At 34.9% G+C, this 21,428-nt stretch overlaps 3 protein-coding genes across 3 annotated transcripts; all 3 read right to left on the reverse strand.

Moving 5' to 3' along the window:
- LOC123869073 (facilitated trehalose transporter Tret1-2 homolog) lies at positions 1 to 4,103 on the reverse strand. Its single transcript, XM_045911810.1, has 3 exons — positions 3,976 to 4,103; positions 1,357 to 1,495; positions 1 to 1,277 (listed from the first exon to the last, which is right to left on the reverse strand). Exons 1-3 carry the CDS (start codon positions 4,048 to 4,050, stop codon positions 1 to 3), a joined length of 1,491 nt encoding a protein of 496 aa, XP_045767766.1. The 5' UTR covers positions 4,051 to 4,103.
- A 3,495-nt stretch (positions 4,104 to 7,598) lies between these two features.
- LOC123869074 (facilitated trehalose transporter Tret1-2 homolog) lies at positions 7,599 to 10,082 on the reverse strand. The gene is made up of 3 exons (XM_045911811.1): positions 10,008 to 10,082; positions 8,944 to 9,082; positions 7,599 to 8,875 (listed from the first exon to the last, which is right to left on the reverse strand). The coding sequence occupies exons 1-3, from the start codon at positions 10,080 to 10,082 to the stop codon at positions 7,599 to 7,601; spliced, it is 1,491 nt and encodes a 496-aa protein (XP_045767767.1).
- Positions 10,083 to 16,078: 5,996 nt separating this feature from the next.
- Positions 16,079 to 19,713, reverse strand: LOC123868830 (sugar transporter ERD6-like 9). Its single transcript, XM_045911480.1, has 3 exons — positions 19,548 to 19,713; positions 18,245 to 18,383; positions 16,079 to 17,512 (listed from the first exon to the last, which is right to left on the reverse strand). Exons 1-3 carry the CDS (start codon positions 19,629 to 19,631, stop codon positions 16,230 to 16,232), a joined length of 1,506 nt encoding a protein of 501 aa, XP_045767436.1. The 5' UTR covers positions 19,632 to 19,713; the 3' UTR covers positions 16,079 to 16,229.
- Between the last annotated feature and the right edge of the window lie 1,715 nt (positions 19,714 to 21,428).

The raw sequence follows: 21,428 nt of genomic DNA on the forward strand, positions 1-21,428 counted from the left end.
TTAGTGGTGGAGATATTTTTTCATTAATTTTTTCTCTTCATTTAAATCATTGCTCTTATCTGCAAAACATTTTTCTATTTCTAAAATCGTTTTGTTTTTTGTCTCAGGCAGTACCTTGTAAAGAATAAAGATAAATATTGACGTCGATATAGCGTAGAATAAAAATGATCCGTGTGAGTTTAAATACTTAAATGTGTAAGGAAAAATTTTTAACACTGTAGCCATAACGGCATTATTTAATAATGCGTAAATGCCTAAAAATAAACTTCTACATTTCAAAGGGGTTAGTTCGCTCGCCAGGCACATGCACATTATCATGGGACCGCAACTTATGGCTACTGAAAAGCCCGTCAAAATGAATAAGGTTAAGTATTTGTTTTCTGAAATGACATTCAAATGTACCAAATATAAATAGGTTGACAATAGAAACAAAAATATTACTCCTATGAATGCTGAGCCTAATAACAATGTTCGTCGTTTTAGCAACTTATTAAGGAAAACACCAATATACATTCCAAGCACTGTAACACCATCTAACACAAGCATTCCTTCGTATGCTGTCCATTCATTTACAGTGATGGTTTTAATAATATCTATAACATAGCCTGTACAAGCCAACTTTCCAGTAAAATGATAAAGGCATATTGTTAGTAGACAAAATATTAACGGTTTATAAAAACTTTTAGCTCTTATGGAGTTACACAATTTAATAAAATAGTTATTTTGTCTGTCTGATTGATCTTCTTGTTTTCGTCTTAAATTCGCTTTTTGTGAATACATGAGTTCTTGAAGTTCTTCCTCAGAATTTGTATCATTTCCCTTTAGCCAGCGATGCCATTTTGCACACTCTTCAAAACGTCCCTTAGTGGCCAACCAAACAGGTGACTCGGGCCAGAATAATGAGCTCACATTGCAGATACAGCAAACAAATATCAATATACCAATATTTTTCCAATGAGAAAATGTTCCAATAGCGTTTGAAATCCATATACCCCAAAAAAATGTTGCAGCTTTAAAAGTGATTAATATGCCTCTATACTTGGGAGACGTATATTCAGTGAGAACCATGATAGCGACCGTCAAATGTGCTGCAGGGTACATTCCTTGTAAAAACCCACTTATTAAAAGTTCAGTAACACTTGTACTGAAATAAAACAAAGAAACGCATACTAACGTATTAAGCCATAAAATAACGTATGGTACTTTTCTCCCATATCTTTCTGCAATAAAGGGAAACATTAAAGTCATGGGAAGAGACCCGTAGCTGGAGATTGACACTGAAATAAATATTTTTATTTCATAAAAAGTTCCATGTGTACCTTTAATTTAAATTGTTGGAATTAAATACAAACTCACACAACCAAGATGCTGTTTCCATGCTAATGAATTCTGTTGAATTTGCTTCTTTCCGTATTTGCGGAACAAAAACTGTCGGGGCACCAAAGAATAATCCATAAATAAAAAAGTTTATTGTTACTCCACTGCATACAAACACCTGTAAGAAACAAACGTCTACAGCAAAACAGACATCATGCTGCAAGTTATCGTCAAGGTCTGCATCCGTATGTAGTAGAAGTTCCTCGGACACGTACGAAGCGATTTGCTTCCTCGTTTCTAATCCGAACCGCTAGGATATGAAACACCCTTCCGGCATCAGTTTTCTCTTCCACTTTTAATATGGGTTCCTTCAAGTCAAGGGTGAATAGGCAACTTCTGGGCAGGCGCAATCCATCTTAGTCTGCATCATCACTTGCTAGTGGGTCGGATTGCACCCAAGCACTAGTCTGTGAATTAAAAAAAAACCGGCGAGTTAGACTCGTGCACCGAGGGTTCCATACTCGGGTATTTTCCCCACATTTTCATAAATCAAAAACTGTTATGCATAAAAATAAATAAAAACCTGTTTTAGAATGTACAAGTAAAGCTTTTTCATTAGATTTTTGATTAGTTGTCTTACCTTGCAAATTGAAATACATTTAATTATTTTTTTGACGTACCCACGATATAACGCTCTTCGGATTTTTTCCTTTATTTCTGTTATAAGGCCTACCTACCTGCCATATTTCATGATTCTAGGTCAACGGAAAGTACCCTATCGGTTTTCTTGACAGACATGACAGACGGACAGATGGACAGACTGACAGACGGACAGACGGACAGATGGACAGACGGACAGACAGACAGACAGACAATAAAGTGATCCTATAAGGGTTCCGTTTTTACTTTTGAGGTACGGAACCCTAAAAAAAGACGTGATTTGAAATTAAACTACCTACACTACACTTCTGATATGACTATCTTGCAGTCAACTACATATATTGTACTAGGAAAACAGTAATTAGAAGTACCTACTTTTGATTATAAACAGTCAAAAGTAGTTTGACTATAGAGATAGTTGAAAGTACGAGTATGACTGCTTTTGCAGATAACCGTAGTTTAAACCAGATAAGAGTTTGGTTGTAACTTTTATAACGAATATCAGAATTTCAGAACATATTGAATGAAGCATTTATCATCATACACACAACATACCTTTACGTTTAAAAAAATATTTACGAAAAACTTTTGGAGAATGCAGTCTGGTATTTATAAGAGAAACTGGCTGAATGATGACGAAGTGGTAGTAAAAATGCTAAATGTTAAAAAATTTCATAAAAACATTTTTTGGTACCTAGGGTACAAACTACAATAATTATTATTACATTTAAATTTTAAGTAATCTCTTGTGCGGCTTTATGTAAAACCCTTTTTTTTTTCTTTTTCTCGTGAGGAAAATTCATCATGGATACCACCGGCCACAGTGGTTAGGTCAGACTCCTACTGACTAAAAATCTCATGCAGTTCCATCCCACCGCAGCCGATGACGGAGCATAAGTGACCGACAACACCTCGTTACTCCGCCAGCGGATGTCCGCCTGAGAAGACCCCTCACTGGGACACTACGCGCCCCCAAACACCGTTAGAGGCATGCCGGAACCATAGCACGCTAACCAACCCGAGGACCACACTTTTAACGACGGTCCACCGCATGTCCATTACCCACAGGTCCTCTCGAGAGCTACGGTTCGTGGGGAGGGCAATTCCGTTTCCGCGTTCCCCATCCTCAACATCTCCCTCGCCCGTTACTAAACTGGACAGGCGAGAGACCGGTGGGGCAGCCAGTGATTGGATGGTAGATGAAGCCTCATCACTAACCACCCAACACAGCCACACCCTCCGCTCATAGGGCTATGCCCCATGGGTGCGTCTACTGCACCCTCTGCTCGGGCACTCAGAGGGACGCACCGACAATACCCCCTCCCTGGCAGGTCAATTAGCCATGGCTAACAATATCACATTAAAAAAAATCGTTGACCATGTTACCAGGGTACTCCGGCCCAAAATCTGCTGTTACCCGCAACACTCAGGCACACGAGGAGGCTACGTGGCTGGTACCCCTCTTTATGTAAAACCTAGATTAAGATTGTAAAAATAATTTTTTGTATGCTTTGATTATGGGGCAAAAAAAAAAAAAAATGTTACGAATACCTCTGATTAAAATTTTTAAAATATGTTTAACTAGCTGATGCCCGCAACTTCGCCCGCGTGGATTTAGGTTTTATAAATCCCGTGGGAACTTTTGTTCCCAGTTTCTAAATCCCATCAGCTTTGGTGGTCAGATCCCCTGCAGCATCAGAATTGAAGAGTTGGAATCCAATTTTTTTATGGAACAATGTCGCAAAGTTCCTCAATCAATTTAAAAAAACAACGCAAATCGATTCAGAAATCTCGGAGATATCGGTGTACATAGGAAGAATAACAAAACTCCTCCATGTTTGAAAGTCGGTTAAAAAAGTAGCCTATGTTCATTAATAAGTATAGATATAAATGTACAGAAACCATCCAGTTACAATTTTACCACAGACATATAAATATAGATTTAAATAATATTTTATTAGACGATGAAAAAATATAAAGTGAACAAAATAGTGTCACCTGTCTTAATAGCGGTGTCCATGAAGTCTTAGTGGTATTGGTTTTACTAAAATCTTGTTCGTCTGATTGTTGCATTATAATTTATAAAGTGATTGAAATGAAAATAACGTGTTACCACGAGCTTAACTATCGTCCAAATGTGACAATATGCAAAAAAAAAAAAAATATGTGTACCTTATCGATAAAATTTAATTGTGCATGACGTAACTAATAGAAGTTCGTGGATTTGCTTGAATTATCGGAAATATTAAGTAGGTAATGAGTCCGTCAATATTTAGATTTCACTATAACTTCAGATTACGCTGGTTTGTAGTTCAGGTTATAGTCCCTTAAGTGTGGACTCCACACTAAAGGGAACTGTGGACTACACAAATTTCAACACTCCTATTTTACCACATTTTGGGTTGAATTTTCAAAAAAATCCTTTCTTAGCGGATGGCTACGTCATAAAAGCATAAAGTTTAGCCCGTTCCGCCCAGTGGCTGTGCGTTGATAGATCAGTCATTAAATCAATCATCAGTAATACGTATTTATTTTATTTTAAAATAATACATTATATAATAAATAAATCTTTGTTTTAAAATTTATTTTCTCTGCATTTGTTTCAATTTTTTTTTATTTTTTTGACTCATTGTTCTATAGTTTTGAATTCTGAACCACTCATCACCACTACATAGTATAAAACAAAGTCGCTTCCCTCTGTCTGGCCCTATGTATATTAGATATTTAAAACTACGCAACGGATTTTGATGCGGTTTTTTGCTATAGATAGAGTGATTCATGGAAGACTTGTGTGTATAATACATGCATAATGTAGTAGAGAAACACTGATAACTTTAGAGGTTTCTAATGTGATGTTGTAAATAAACACATTTTTTGCGTTTAAATTGCAAGCGCTGGCTGAACCCTACGAGAGAGATCAAAATAATCTACTATAGTACCTGTACATCTTAAAAAGGTCTGCAAAAAGTCCGTAATGGTATACTATGTCTGTCTCTTAGGGATAACCCACAATAACCATTTTTTTCTTTTACTTTTTACGAGAAATAATGGCTTATTTACAAAGCGATTTAAGCAATACAGTATTAATCCTGTTCCAATTACGTACCTTATATACATTGTACATGTAATGTAGATTAAAATGGCTATGAATATTTTCGAAGATATTACAGATTTAAAGTACAGGGACATAGCGGTTGCGGCGGTACGGGCCCCCACCCAGTCCAGCGGCGCTTGCCTAACCTCTAATGCCCCGTCCACACACTGCCCGTGTGGCATGGGAAGGAGCAGGAACGGAGGCAGAGACGTAGTGTGGCCGCGTTACTCGCATGTTCATCGTTCAATGCCCATCGCTCCCTATTTTACCATTTTTTTGGGCGCGAGTCAAAGGACTGGCAATATGAACCTGAGAGCCCGTTCACATACTCGCGCGTGAAGTAGTTACAGTCGAGCGCTTAGTATGGATGGACACAGTTTCGACGTTCATCGTGTTGCAAAGGCAAGCGACGTAGTGCGGCGCGTAGCGATTAATTGCGCGAGTAGAGCAGTGTGTTGACGCACAAGGCAACATCCCGGGCGACGCGAGGACATATTATTTACGTAAGCAACTCGAGAGCATAGTGTGGACGGGAGGTAAAGAAAACATGTTTGTAGTGTCTACTGACAAAAAAACTGTGAACGTTGTATATAAAGACATTCTATAGTACATTTAGTATCACCATTGCACCCGTGCGAAGCCGGGGCGGGTCTTTAGTATTCAGTTAAATAATGTGTAAATACTATCAGAATAATTAATGAAAGTGATTTGTTTTGAAATGTTATTTTTAGCAATTTTTCTTCTTAATTGTATGAAAAAAAAATGTATAATTTAACAATGATTAAATAATTATATTTCGGGCTGGTTACGAAAGAACTTTAAATTGGAATGTAAAGTAGGTTACACCTATATTGATAATGGCTTAATGTATAGTACCTACATTGTTATATAATTTGCACATATCGTGATAGCCTTTAATTTATTAGGTTGAGCGTTTATTACGTTACCCTAAAATAAAATTGCAATGTAGTAGTTATTAATTAATGCATCAACTTTTGGCTTTCCTAAATAGGTATATAATAATAGAATAAGTAAATAATAATAAAATAAAATTATAAACGGAAATAATATTTTACTATGTTCATAATAATTATACATTGTTTATTTTTTTTGACATTTTCACTTGAAGTATCTAATGATTTTAAAAAACAAAAAAAATAACTAAGAATCACGGTAAACCATAGATTTAGGATATAATTTTTGTTGAATTTTGTATTAGATCTTAAAAATTCTTTGCACACATAATAGTGAAAAGTGAATATTTTGGGTAAAAGAAGAACAAAAAGAAAAGGACAAATTATGTTTAATTCGTTTATTTAACGAGATCACGAGTCCAACAATATCCAACAACTATGTAGTTTCTACGTCCATAATTTTAGAAAATATCAGTGCATCCATGTCACGCTCGTCTTGCTGCAGCTGAGGACATAATCTCCGTGCATACATGCTTGCATTTCCATCACGATGATTCCACGTTTTTAGAGACCAATGAAAGGAGTGTGAACTCAAACCTCCGGCCTACCCACTGCGACTTCTTTTTAACCCCCGACCCAAAAAGAGGGGTGTTATAAGTTTGAGGTGTGTATCTGTGTATCTGTGTGTCTGTGTATCTGTGTATCTGTGTATCTGTGTATCTGTGTATCTGTGTATCTGTGTATCTGTGTATCTGTCTGTGGCATCGTAGCGCCTAAACGAATGAACCGATTTTAATTTAGTTTTTTTTGTTTGAAAGGTGGCTTGATCGAGAGTGTTCTTAGCTATAATCTAAAAAAATTGGTTCAGCCGTTTAAGAGTTATCAGCTCTTTTCTAGTTTTCTTGTATAAAAGAAGGTTAGATAACCGTTAGGTTCATAATATTATGTCAATTGACAAATGTCAAGCTGTCAAGATGGACGTTGCCTAAATACATAATTATTTATTTGAAGATGATGTTTTGGAAAACTCAAATACTTTGGATCGTCGGGGGTGTTATAAATTTTTAATTTACACTTGTAATATCGTAAATTGCTCCTGAAACTTAACAGGATTGACTTCATACTCCTTGTTTGTGGATTAAAGTATGAATACTTAAACCTGCATTTACATACTCGCCATCTCTGTTTGTCATTGAACTCACGCGCATAACCTGGCCACTGCGTGGTTGCAAGATTAGAACGAAGTCAACGGAATGTCCTGTGCTCGCCAATTACGTACCATGTTTTGCGAATGCGTAAATGCACGTCAATGGTTTATAGGAAATGGTTGTTAAAATCTAAAATATTTTATCTTTTCATTTCCCTTCATTGTTATTCTATTATCAGAACCTAAAACTAATAATCTACTATCCAATATGAATAAAAATCAAATAAATGCTGATATTTTTAAAAAAGATTAGGAAGAATAATTATGAACAAGGAAATAAGCAAACTTTTAACAAAATTTTCACATAATTTTTGTTGCAATAAATTTAAATTTAGTTATTTGTATTGTTTATGTTATAAAATAACATAAACACATGGATAGTAACTTGAAATTACTTATACATATGCTATTGGGGGAGATATGATTCCATTAATTCTTCCTCTTCTTTTAAAACGTTGCTCTTATCTGAAAAACATTTTTCTATTTCTAGAATCGTTTTATTTTTTGTTTCAGGCAGTACCTTGTAAAGAATAATGATAAATATTGACGTTGATATAGCGTAGAATAAAAATGATCCGTGTGAGTTTAAATATTTAAATATGTAAGGAAAAATTTTTAACACTGTAGCCATAACGGCATTATTTAATAATGCGTAAATGCCTAAAAATAAACTTCTACATTTCAAAGGGGTTAGTTCGCTCGCCAGGCACATGCACATTATCATGGGACCGCAACTTATGGCGACTGAAAAGCCCGTCAAAATGAATAAGGTTAAGTATTTGCTTTCTGATATGACATTCAAATGTACCAAATATAAATAAGTTGATAATATAAACAAAAACATTACTCCTATAGATGCTGAGCCTAATAACAATGTTCGTCGTTTTAGCAACTTATTAAGAAAAACTCCAATATACATTCCAAGTACTGTAACACCATCTAACACAAGCATTCCTTCGTATGCTGTCGATTCACTTACAGTAATGGTTTTAATGATATCTATAACATAGCCTGTACAAGCCAGCTTACCAGTAAAATGATAAAGGCATGTTGTTAGTAGACAAAATATTAAAGGTTTGTAAAACCTTTTAGCTCTCATGGAGTTAAACAATTTAATAAAATAGTTATTTTGTCTGTCTGATTGATCTTCTTGTTTTCGCCTTAAATTCACTTTTTGTGAATACATGAGTTGTTGAAGTTCTTCTTCAGAATTTGTATCATTTCCCTTTAACCAGCGATGCCATTTTGCACACTCTTCAAAACGTCCCTTAGTGGCCAACCAAACAGGCGACTCGGGCCAGAATAATGAGCTCACATTGTAGATACAACAAACAAATATCAATATGCCAATATTTTTCCAGTGGTAAAATGTTCCAATAGCGTTTGAAATCCATATACCCCAAAAAAATGTTGCACCTTTAAAAGTGATAAATATGCCTCTATACTTGGGAGATGTGTATTCAGTGAGAACCATGATAGCGACCGTCGATTGTACTGCAGGCAACATCCCTTGTAAAAATCCACTTATTAAAAGTTCAGTAACACTTATACTGAAATAAAACAAAGAAACGCATACTAACGTATTAAGCCATAAAATGACGTATGGTACCTTTCTTCCGTATCTTTCTGCAATCATGGGAAAAATTGAAGACCATGGAAGAGACCCGTAACCGGAGATTGACACTGAAAAAAACTTCCATTTTTTTAAAAGTCGAAAGTATAATTTAAATAGTCGAAATAAATAAACATACACAACCAAGACACTGTTTCCATGCTAATTACTTCGGTTGAATTTACTTCTTTCCGTATTTGCGGGATAAGAACTGTCGGGGCACCAAAGAATAATCCATAAATAAAAAAGTTTAATGTTACTCCACTGCATACAAACATCTGCAAAGACAACAATACAATAATATGATAGGAAATAAAAATACTGGCTCTGTTTACGGCTATGAGCACCAACATTTTAAAATACTGATTGAGATATTCTTCAGCTTGCGACATACCTTTACATTAAAAAAGTATACTTACGAATATACTTTTGAAAATTGTAAGTTATTAAGAGAAGAAACTGGCTGACTAACAATAATATCACTGTACCGTTAAAACAGGCTATAGATACTTGAAACTGCATGTTATAGTTTCTCTTTTTAAGACGGCTCTCTCCGTCACTCGTTTCATACAATCGTAGTTCCAATTTCATTTGAATATTAAGCAACCAAATTCCATGAAATTTTGCAGACATATTCCAGAAACTAATATCAATGTCTGTGGTTTTCCAGATTTCTGTTAAAATATTCGGTTTCAAAGTTACGCGGTCTTAAAAATTTTCATACAAATCTTTGAGCCCCTGTAATTTTAAAACTACATATTTTTAGAAAAATCTAAAACACCACAGACACAGATATTAGTTTCTAGAATATGTCTGCAAAATTTCATGGATTTTGGTTGCTTAATATTCAAATGAAATTGGAACTACGCAATCGTAGTTCCAATTTCATTTGAATATAAAGCAATTATGAAACGAGTGACGGAGAGAGCCGTGTTAACGTTTGATATCCTCAAAAAAGCAAAAGGATCTTTAGAAAACTTAAAGCAACACAAACAAAGTTGCGATAAGAAAGCTTATATGGGTGATAAAATTAATCATACATAATGAGAATTATTATTATTTGATTATAGTTAGATGATTAAAGCTAGTTAGTTAGTTTTGATTAAAGCTTATATGGGTGATAAAATTAATCATACATAATGAGAATTATTATTATTTGATTATAGTTAGACGAGAAAAATGGAACTTGAACGAAATTGTCACCTGTCTTAATAGCGGTGTCCATGAAGTCTTTGTGGAACTGGTAATATTTTTATCCTTATTGTATGATTGTTCCATTTTTAAAAGTTTGATTATATGTCTTAACCCGTGCTTATCTACTGTCTTAATGCAAGAAAATGGCGACAGCATAATAATGTCACGTTTCTTATCGTAAGAATTTAATGGTATAAAGCTATCTGATGTCTCCGAATTTATTTGAATTATGGAAATATTACTGAGTCCATCAATATTTAATACATTTAACATACACGGCGCCGTCGGTGTCAACCAATAGACGTCCACCAATGACATTATAATATCACAGACATTGGACTAAGAGCCCGTGAAAAGGTTTCTTTTGCTTTCATCAATTTTTCTTCTACTTCTACCTGTCTCATTATTTGAAAAATATTTTTCTATTTCCAATATTGTTTTATCCTTTGTTTCGGGTAACAGCTTATAAAGAATATAAATAAATATTGATCTTCTTCAGAATCTGTGTCATTTCTTTTTAACCAGTGATGACATTTGCACACTCTTCAAAACGTCCCTTAGTGGCCAACCAAACAGGTGACTCGGGCCAGCATGATGAGCTCACATTGTAGATACAGCAAATAAATATTAATATGCCAATGTTTTTCCAATGGTAAAATGTTCCAATAGCATTTGAGACCCATATACCCCAAAAAAAGGTTGCACTTTTAAAAGTGATAAATATGCCTCCTCTATACTTGGGGGATACGTATTCGGTAAGTACCATGATACCAGCCGACAATTGAACTGCATTCAGCATTCCTTGTAAAAACCTACTTATTAAAAGTTCTGCAACACTTGTACTAAAATAAAACAGTAAAAAGCATACTAATGCATTGATCCACAAAATAATATATGGTATTTTTCTGCCATATCTTTCTGCAATTATGGGAAAAATTAAAGTCCACGGAAGAGATCCGTAGCTGGAGATTAACACAGATACAAAAAAAAATTATTGTAAGTAAGTTAAGTAAAACTTGTTTGTTGGGACTTATATGTAACTCAGATCTTTTTTCGGGAATAACTCGAACACTATTGAAAATGACCGTGAAACATATGGCTATTTTGAGGCCGCCATCATTAATCGATAAAATGGCTTGTTTGATGCCTTTGTTGTACAATCTACTATTTTTAGGGTTCCGTACCTCAAAAGGAAAAACGGAACCCTTATAGGATCACTTTGTTGTCTGTCTGTCTGTCCGTCGTGTCTGTCAAGAAACCTATAGGGTACTTCCCGTTGACCTAGAATCATGACATTTGGCTGGTAAGTAAGTCTTATAGCACACGAATACACGAATACAGGAATATATCTGGAAACCGCGAATTTGTGGTCACATCATTTAAAAAAAAAAAAAAAAAATATGTTTCAATTTTCAAAGTAAGATAACAATACCAAGAGTATCATATGAAAGGGCTTTACCCGTACCTACATTCTAAAACAGATTTTCATTTATTTTTATGCATAATAGTTTTTGTTGTATCGTGCAAAATGTTGGGAAAAATACCCGAGTACGGAACCCTCAGTGCGCGAGTCTGACTCGCACTTGGCCGGTTTTTTTAATAGGGTTTGCCCATTTTAAAAGAAACCTTTTTAGAAGTTATTCAATATCCTTACCTGTCTTAATAGTGGTTTCCATGTAGACATTTTGGCATTGGTACCAGTAAATTCATGGTTTTCGCGTAATTGTTCCATTTTTAAGAAGGTTCACTTATACAACTTAGGTATAGACACAAACTTATATATCGTCCGTATTTCGCGACGCAAGTAGGTAGGTACATACTGGCATGTTAATGAATAGCTATCGTACTTATCTACCGTAATAAATATTAGTTTGACTTTGATGTTGGCAAATAAGCCAATCGTTCGTAAATTATTCCCCAACTATGGTAAAGCCAAAAGGAAGGATTATGACAGTACATGTATGTAGATAGGTTTGTATTTATGTGTGTCCCACAGTAGCGCCTAAACTACTGAACCAATTTTGACGAATGAACTGTCAATCGATTCGTTACTATGATCCGGGTGACATGAGCTACATTTTATAAGAAAAAAATCAACCTGACGGATGTAACATCCAAAAAGTGGAGTCCAAAAATTTTTTTGCTATTGGATCGAATGGAATACAGAAAAACACTCTATCGCTATCCATCCGAAGTTCGCAGGTAGTAGTAAAGTATTAGTGCTGTTTAAATTCATCTTAGGTAAGTAGGGTAGGGCAGGACTCAAAGGCTATAAAATTTGACTATTTTGAATTACAATGTGAAAACCGCCCACTATATTGAAATGTACCTATAACAACACCAATTAACTCAACAGTTATCTGACCTTGTTTAACTCAATTTTTGGGTTCATTATCAGCTTTTTATTCTTCTTCTAGTGCCATCTCCTTCCTATCGAAGATTGGCAATCATTAAAGTTAACTAGGTTTTGTTCATCGCTGCCCTTAACCGTGACCTTGTACTCATATTGAACCACTGGCGAAGGTTCTTGAGCCAGGATATTCGCCGTGAATTATCATAATAGATATAATATGACATTTTACAATTTTTAGAGACCTTGTAGTCTATCTCTTTTCAACCTATAGTAGGGGTAAAAAGAGACAGCCAGGAGGAAAAATCTTCGTATTCAATTTTGATTAAAAAAAGGTTTTATGAAATAATAACCTATATTTCATTCAATGAAATTCAAAAGTTTATATTTATTCCAAAAACAAAAAGTCATAAGGATTGTAATTATTAATATTAAAATATATTTAACTATACAGTTCTAAGTTTCATAATATTTAAACAGTCTTTATTATACAAAACAAATCATAACAGAAATATTAACTTAAAGATAGGTACCCTTACCCATATTAAAAGTGGAAGTGCAAACTGATTCCGGAAGGGCGTTCCATATCCTAGCGGTTCGGATTAGAAACGAGGAAGCAAATCGCTTCATACATGTCCGAGGGGTTTCAACTACGTATCTTCCGAATAGAAAGCGGATCTAGGCTACCGCGGCTCTTATTATTATTATAGAAAAAATATTTCCTAAGGATATGTAAGAGAAAAGTTAGCTTTAATAATTTAGTTTAACATAAGTTAGTTACCTAAAAATGCGTCGTGAAGGTTTTCCAAAAAGCCATAACACGAATTTCGTGTCGTGGACGTTTTACAATGAGCGTTTTCGGTCTTTGAGCGTAACATTATTATACGACTGTAACCAGAACGCTAGCCAAAACGAAGACAGGTGATATTACTGACGATTAATGATAGGATACCATAACAAAAACCTGTATTTTTGTTATGGTATCCTATATATGTTGTATTTTTCCTGTATTTTTTAAAACTTCACAATATATTGCGTATAAAACATCTGACTGACGCTAGAGGTCAACGAACGTTCCATAAATAGGTCACTTGAAATCACGCTAAGTTTTTGCTAGGTACTGTTTACATCCTGTGTACTCAATATATACCCTATATATCCTTGACCCAAGCAAAGCCCGGTGGACAACTAGTTGTAAATAAATGTTCCATGTTAGTTTACTAAGGCACTATACACATTATGTGCCACATAGCGAGTAGAGGCGAGCCGCATATAAACTACTTATTCACACATATTATTTTGTCTTTAGTCTCATCTTGCAACTGCGCAATGCCAAAATTATCTGACAAGGACTTGACTAGTTTTTAGGGTACTCTACCTCAAAAGGAAAAAGGAACCCTTTTAGGATATCAGTCCGTCATTATCTTGCGGTGCTCTTGTAATCTACATGTTACAGAGCGGCTGTTTTAAGTATGCGTTTTTGACATCTGTCAGTTACATATAAAACAATGTTGTATGTAAGGGCAGACAATATTGGGTTTCTTTGTGCTGTTACCACAAATTCTCGGTTTTCGGATTTTTCCTTTACTTGTGCTATAAAGACCTACCTACCTGCAAAAATTTATGATTTTAGGTCAACTGGAAGTACCTTATACGTTTTAGACAGATGAACGGACGGACGAACGAACAGGCAAACAGACAACAGAGTGATCCTATACGGGTTCCGTTTTTCCTTTTAAGGTACGGAATTTAACTGTATGTGTCAAATGTCATGTCAAAAGTACGATTTCACTTATTTTAGAGGAGAAACATACTTTTGACATGACAGCTGACCCATAGAGTTAATGTGGCGCCTGAGAAGTCGTTTTGTACGGACTATTACCTACTTAAAACTGCCGCCCAATAGGTATGTATATGTTGTACAATATATACGGAACCCTTCATGTGCGAGTCCGACTCGAACTCGACCGGTATTTTTAAAATCAATGATTTGCAAATGTTTTAATTAAAATACAGAAAAGTGTTATATATTATTTTAATATGTCTGTATGGTAATGAGAACATTGGGAAGTCCAAGGACAACGGATATTTTGTTTAATTTCGTCGTTTGCTGAGTTGAGGACGAATTAATTGCAAAGTAGAAAGAAGATATATTACAGTTTGAGATTAGAGGAATTGATATTACTTACAGTGCATACATTTTTATAAAATACTCGCCATTTTTGCAACTGTTATGTTAAAAATGCGATTTTAGTCCTTAATCTTTAAAAAAAATCACAAGTGTAAATTAAAAATTTATAACACCCCCGACAAGTGAAGGTTACAGTAACTAGAAAAGAGCTAACTTTCAAACGGCTGAACCGGTTTTCTTGGATTATAGCTAAGAACACTCTCGATCAAGCCAAGCCACCTTTCAAACAAAAAACGGAAATTATAATCGGTTCGTTACTTTAGGAGCCACGATGCCACAGACAGATACACAGATACACACGTCAAACTTATAACACCCCTCTTTTTGGGTCGGGGGTTAAAAAGTAAGAGTAAACCGTACTTTTTACCGCCAAAATAGCGGGTAATTTCTCAAATTTATGCGTGATATATACAGATTTCGATTTTTCATCTTACAGTGTCACAGGCCACAGCCAACTTGTAACACAACTCCGCTCGCACCCAACCAAAGTATGAGCATTCAAATATGGACTTAGCATCGTGCTCTGGAGATGCACTTTACAGTAACAACACAAAATAGCAGACATCGCGCAGTAAGCGAGCTTGCCCCGAAAATTAAAGACTTTGTATAACCGAATTAGCCCCCTGAAATTATGTCATCACTTAAAAGGACTTGAATGAAGAAATTTACTCCAAACAAATCAGTAAAACACCCTTAAATAAGGAACTTAATACTAACTTAACTTAATTTTGTCACTATTTAATTACATGCTGTGTTTACCTATAATTAGCTTAACATTTTATTTAAATATTGTAGAATTGAATTATTATTAATGTATCTAAATGTAACAAGCTGTTGGTAAACCTTATAAAGAAAATAAAATGAAGAGATACAAATAAATTAATTTAAAAGAGTTAAAAGTATAATTCATATTTAATTTAATTAAAGACATTGGCATTATATTATTCTACTTATCTTAAAAAAAACTATCGATAGCTACAGTAGAGCGACTACTAAAAACCACTTTTAAGACGGGTTTCTCCGTCATGCGCTCCATATCAACGTAGTTCGTCTCTCATTGGAATACTGACCAATCATACTCAATGGAATTTTGTAGAAACGTTCCGGGAACTAATATCTATGCCTGTGGTTTTCCAGATTTCAGTTAAAACATTCGGTTTCAAAGTTACGCGTACTTAAAAATTCACATACAAATCTTTAAGCCCCTGTAATTTTAAAACTACATATTTTTAGAAAAATCTAAAACACCACAGGCACAGATATATTAGTTTCTAGAATATGTCTTCAAAATTTCATGGACTTTGGATGCCTTAATATTCAAATGAAATTGGGACTACGATTGTATGGAGTAAGTGACGGAGAGAGCCCTGTTAATGTTTCACAGGTAAGTGCCTAAAGACTACTTAAGTTTTTACGATCCATAATAATTATTATATTAGTGAACACTGATACAATACGAAACGTTTTCTTTCCATACAAATTTTATAATTTTACGTTTTATTTTATGTTTAGTAAATCGTCATCACACAGTATTTTTGAAAAACAATTTGCATATTTTCAAGGCATCTGCTGTATATTATTAATCTATCAATTTTAAAAATCCTCAGAGTAGGTACCTAACCCATTAATTACTTGCAATATAATAGTGCTCTACAATAATCTCAAATTAATTATGGTGTTAATTAATTAATTATTTTCCACAAGTTTCTTCTGGATTCATCGGTTCTTCTTCATCTTTTACTACACTGTCGTCATCCGCAAAATATTTCTCAATCTCTTGGATTGTTTTGTCTTTCGTTTCAGGTAATACGTTATAAAGGATATAAATAAATATGGACGACATTATAGCGTAGAACAAAAATGCTCCATGTGAGGCAAAGTATTTAAAAATATACGGAGAAATTTTCAAAATTGAACCCATGATGGTACAAGTTGACAATGTAAAAATACTAATAAATATACTCCTACCCTTTAATGGAGTTAATTCGCTAGAGAAACACATAGACAATATCATAGGACCACAACTAATTGCCACTGAAAAGCCCATCAAAAAGAATATTGTTAAGTACTTGTTTTCAGATATGACGTTCAAATGTAATAAATATAAATACAACGATAAAACAAACAAAAACGCTACTCCAATACATGCTGAAATTAATAACAGTGGTCGTCGTTTAAAAAACTTTGTTAGATAAACTCCTGCATACATCCCTAGCACAGTAATTCCATCTAACACAAGCATACCTTCATAAGCTGTTGATTCACTTACAGTTATTGTTTTAATAATATCAATCACATATCCGGTGCAGGCTAATTTTCCCGAAAAATGATAAAGGCATATTGTGAGTATTGAAAGTAGCAGTGGTTTATAGAATCTTTTGGCTTTGATGATGTAAATTATTTTAATTATGCTGTTCCTCTGATTTTCTTGTCGAAGTTCTTGTTTACGTTTTAAATTTTCTTTTGACGATTGTATAAGTTTCTTAAGTTCCTCTTCAGAATCCTTGTCTTTTCCTTTTAACCAGCGATGACATTTTGCACATTCTTCAAAACGCCCCTTAGATGCCAACCAATAAGGAGATTCGGGCCAAAATAATATACTAAAATTATAAATGCAGCATACAAAAATCAATATACCAATATTTTTCCAATGGAAAAAGGTACCAATAGCATTAGAGATCCAGATGCCCCAGTAGAATGTTGCTGACTTAAAAGTTATAAATATTCCTCTATACTTGGGTGATACATATTCAGTAAGAACCATAATAGACACTCCGATCTGAATCGTTTGAAGCATTCCTTGTAGAAACCCACTGATAAAGAGCTCAGTTACAGTTTTACTAAAGTAAAACAACAAAACACTAGCCATCGTATTTACCCATAAAATTATGTATGGTACTTTTCTCCCATATCGCTCTGCAATTATAGGACATATAATCGCCCAGGGTAGAGATCCGTAGCTGGAGATTGAGACTAAAAATAGAAGAAAATAAAGTTAATTTAACAGGATGTACTAGAATACCTACTCCAAAAATAATTTAATTTAAATATGCGATTTGAAAATTATTACTAAGTACTTAATATCGAAATGCTAATAAGCCTGGATTTTTCTCTCTCCAGCAATGCGCAGGACTACAAATTATAATTACTCATAGAATATGGTTTAATATTATTGTAATTCGAATAAACAGCAACCGCCGTGTTTCTTGTAGGTTTTTTTCAGAAGAAAAGCATTCCGAACCAGTGGTAGATTCTTTTGACCACACAAATACGCTTGTAAAAGTGAATTTAAATATATTTCTATTTGTATTTCTATTATAAATACGAAAGTGTGTTTGTCTGTGTCATTTTCAGGGTCCATTTTATGAAGATAGGTCGTAACCTTAAGGTTTAGAGCCTCGATAGCTCAACGGTTGAGGAGAGGACTGAATTCCGAAAGGTCAGCGGTTCAAACCCCACCCGTTGCACTATTGTCGTACCCACTCCTGGCAGAAGCTTTGCGCTTAATTGGAGGGGAAAGGGGAGTATTAGTCACGATTAGCGTAGCTAATATTCTTTTGCAAAAAAAACCCCTTAAACTTATAGGTATAGAACGGACACTTTATCTCGGTTGGGAAAATCGAAGAGTTACCACAAGAATTAAAAGAACCTAAATCCTCGTGGATGAAGTGGGGAAATCATCTAGTGTAATATAATGTAACTTACACAACCAAGACATCGTTTCCATACTAATGGCTTCAGTTGAATTAGCCTCTTTTCTTATTTGTGGTACATACACTGTTGGGGCTCCAAAAAATAATCCATAGATGAAAAAGTATGATGTCACCCCACTGCATACAAACATCTGCAAAGAAAAATTGAAACAATACAAAATCATTTTAATTGTTTTTCCGATATATTAATTATCATCATCATCATCATCACGAAGATCAACCTATCGCCGCGCCGGCCCATTACTGAGTAAGGCTCTCCTCTCAGAATGAGAAGGCCTCAGAGACAATATTATATCAATCAATAAATCAGCCTGTTTGCTCCACTGCAGGCCATAGACCTTCCCAAGAGCGCGCCACTACACCAGACACATAACATACCTATATGAATATCATTATTATATACCTTATTCGATTCTATATATATTCTATATAGGTCTGGTCCTCACGGGCTCTTGTTCTATTAATATGTAATAACTAGCTGATGCCCGCGACTTCGTTCGCGTGGATGTAGGTTTTTTAAAATTCCCGTGGGAACTCTTTGATTTTTCGGGATAAAAAGTAGCCTATTTGCTAATCCAGGGTATAATCTATCTCCATTCTAAATTCCAGCCCAATCCGTCCAGTAGTTTTTGCGTGAAGGAATAACAAACATACACACACACACACACACACACACACACACACACATACAAACTTTCTCCTTTATAATATTAGTGTGAAGTGTGATAAGAGTATCAATAGTTCAACGGTTAAGGAGTGAAGTGAAATCTGAAAGGTCACCGGTTCAAACCCCACCCGTTGTACTATTTTCGTACCTACTCCCAACACAAGCTTTGCGCTTAGTTGGAGGGGAAAGGGGAGTATTAGTCATAATTAATATAGCTAATATTCTTTTAAAAAAACACAAATTACAAAAATGACAAATAATATAAGTAAGTAATTGTTATTATTGAACTATTCATTGGTAACTTGATATACGCATTACTGAACGTTTATGTAACTGCAAGCAGGTGTCTCATATTATTTCATTCATCATTTCTTTCTTTCTTTCATATTAATTCATAAATAATGATTAATATCTTCCTGATTGTAGTTTACAACTTTACAAAGTTTTTTCCGGGATAAAAAGTATGTGTTAATCCAGGGTATAATCTATCTCCATTCCAAATAGCCAAATCCATCCAGTAGTTTTTGCGTGAAAGTGTAACAAACCTATATCCATCCATACATACAAACTTTCGCGTTTATAATATTAGTAGGATAATGCAGTTTCACCTACAAAAACAAATAGGTACCTGTCTTAGTAAAGGAAGCCATGAAGATTGCTCAGTACTCTTACACACACTGATGTATTTATTTTCTTCACTAGATTGTTCCATTTTATTCACAGATTTTTTAAAATTAAAATTCTAAAACTCTAATGTTCTATCGCCAGCATAATGATCGTGCGAATATCACAACGCACCGATACAACATTAACGAAGCAAGTTAATGCCCACAGCTTCGGATGAAAATTAATATATCCAGTTTCTTAGTAAGATTTCAAATAACCGATGTTCATGATTTTAAATTCTTGTCTTTTCGTTTGTCTGTTCCGTACAAATATTGGTATAATTTGCCGTTGATAGAAACTTGAAATTTTGAACATGGCTCTTAAAATAATAATTATTTAATTTAAATTCTAATAGGTAGCACACCATGATAAGTATAAAAATGATTCTCGGTATGAGAATACGTCTCGCAAAATTTAAAACGAAAAACAAACAGAGAAAGTGTAGATAGAAGATGCTGCCGTTGAGCAAACTCATCCGTCTATCTGTCTGTGTATCTGTGTATCTGTCTGTGGCATCGTAGCGCCTAAACTAATGAACCGATTATAATTTAGTTTTTTTGCTGTTTGAAAGGTGGCTTGATCGAGAGTGTTCTTAGCTATGATCCAAGAAAATCGGTTGAGCCGTTTGAAAGTTATCAGCTCTTTTCTAGTTACTGTAACCTTCACATGATGGGGGTGTTATAAATTTTTAATTTACACTTGTATATTATACTACTAGTGACTATGTCCGCGTGGATTAAGGTTTATAATAACCGTGTGGGAACTCATTGATTTTCCAGGATAAATGTAGTTTAATGTCCGTTTCCAGGATGCCCACTAGGTGTCTCTATACCAAGTAGAGAATGCCTGCGAATTCATCCACATGGATTTATTTTAAGCATCCTGTGGGGACTCTTTAGCAAAGCAGCGCTGTATACTTAGCTTAGCATACAACATTATGCTAAGTTGGTGCTAAGTTTATTCCGGCGCTTCTTCTGCTTGAAGCCTTTTGGCTTTAATGCTGTTAGAGGCCCGGGATAACCAAACCCTTAAGTATAGCTGGTGATGTTGTGGCACAGCTTTAAAAAAATAAATGCTCTTTCATTCTTTTCTAACTTTGATTTTTCGGGATATAAATTAGCTTAGATATGTCCTCCCCTGAGTATCTAGTTACTTTCGCTAAAAACGGTTAAACAGATGGGCTATGAAAAGCTAAGAGACAGACAGACACACTTTCACATGTACAATATTAGTAGAGATTATGTAGTGGCGATGTTACTTTCAAACATGATAGCGCCGGCCTGTGGTGCCGGCCAAACCGGTGTGAATTTCCGACGAATGTTCTCAGAATGGTAGGAATGTCGCCGACCGCAGCAATCTTGTTTTTTTCTTCGGATGTATAATTAGATGTAGTTTGAGATGGAAATTCGCAAAACTGGAATGGCCGTTCTGGAACGGGTGTATTGTGTGTGTTAATTACTACGCAATGTTGAACTAGATAGCTACATCCAAATATATAATACTAGAGGATGCCCGCGACTTCGTCCGCGTGGATTTAGGTTTTTAAAGATCCCGTGGCAACTGTTTGATTTTCCGGAATAAAAATATGCCTATGTGCAGCAGAGACACAAGCTACCTCGGTACCAAAGATGGGTTTTTAGGAATCCCGTGGGAACACTTTGATTTCCCGGGATAAAAAGTAGCTTATATCCGTCCCCAGGATATAAGCTAACTCTGTACCAAACATCAGAATCGGTTAAACTGTTGGGCCGTGAAAAGATAGCAGGCAGACAGACAGACAACACACTTTACGCACGCATTTATAATATTAGTATGGATGAAAAGCTGACTGACTGCCTGATCT

Source organism: Maniola jurtina, chromosome 10 (assembly GCF_905333055.1).
Source record: "Maniola jurtina chromosome 10, ilManJurt1.1, whole genome shotgun sequence".
In the NCBI taxonomy this organism is placed as follows: Eukaryota; Metazoa; Arthropoda; class Insecta; order Lepidoptera; family Nymphalidae; genus Maniola; species Maniola jurtina.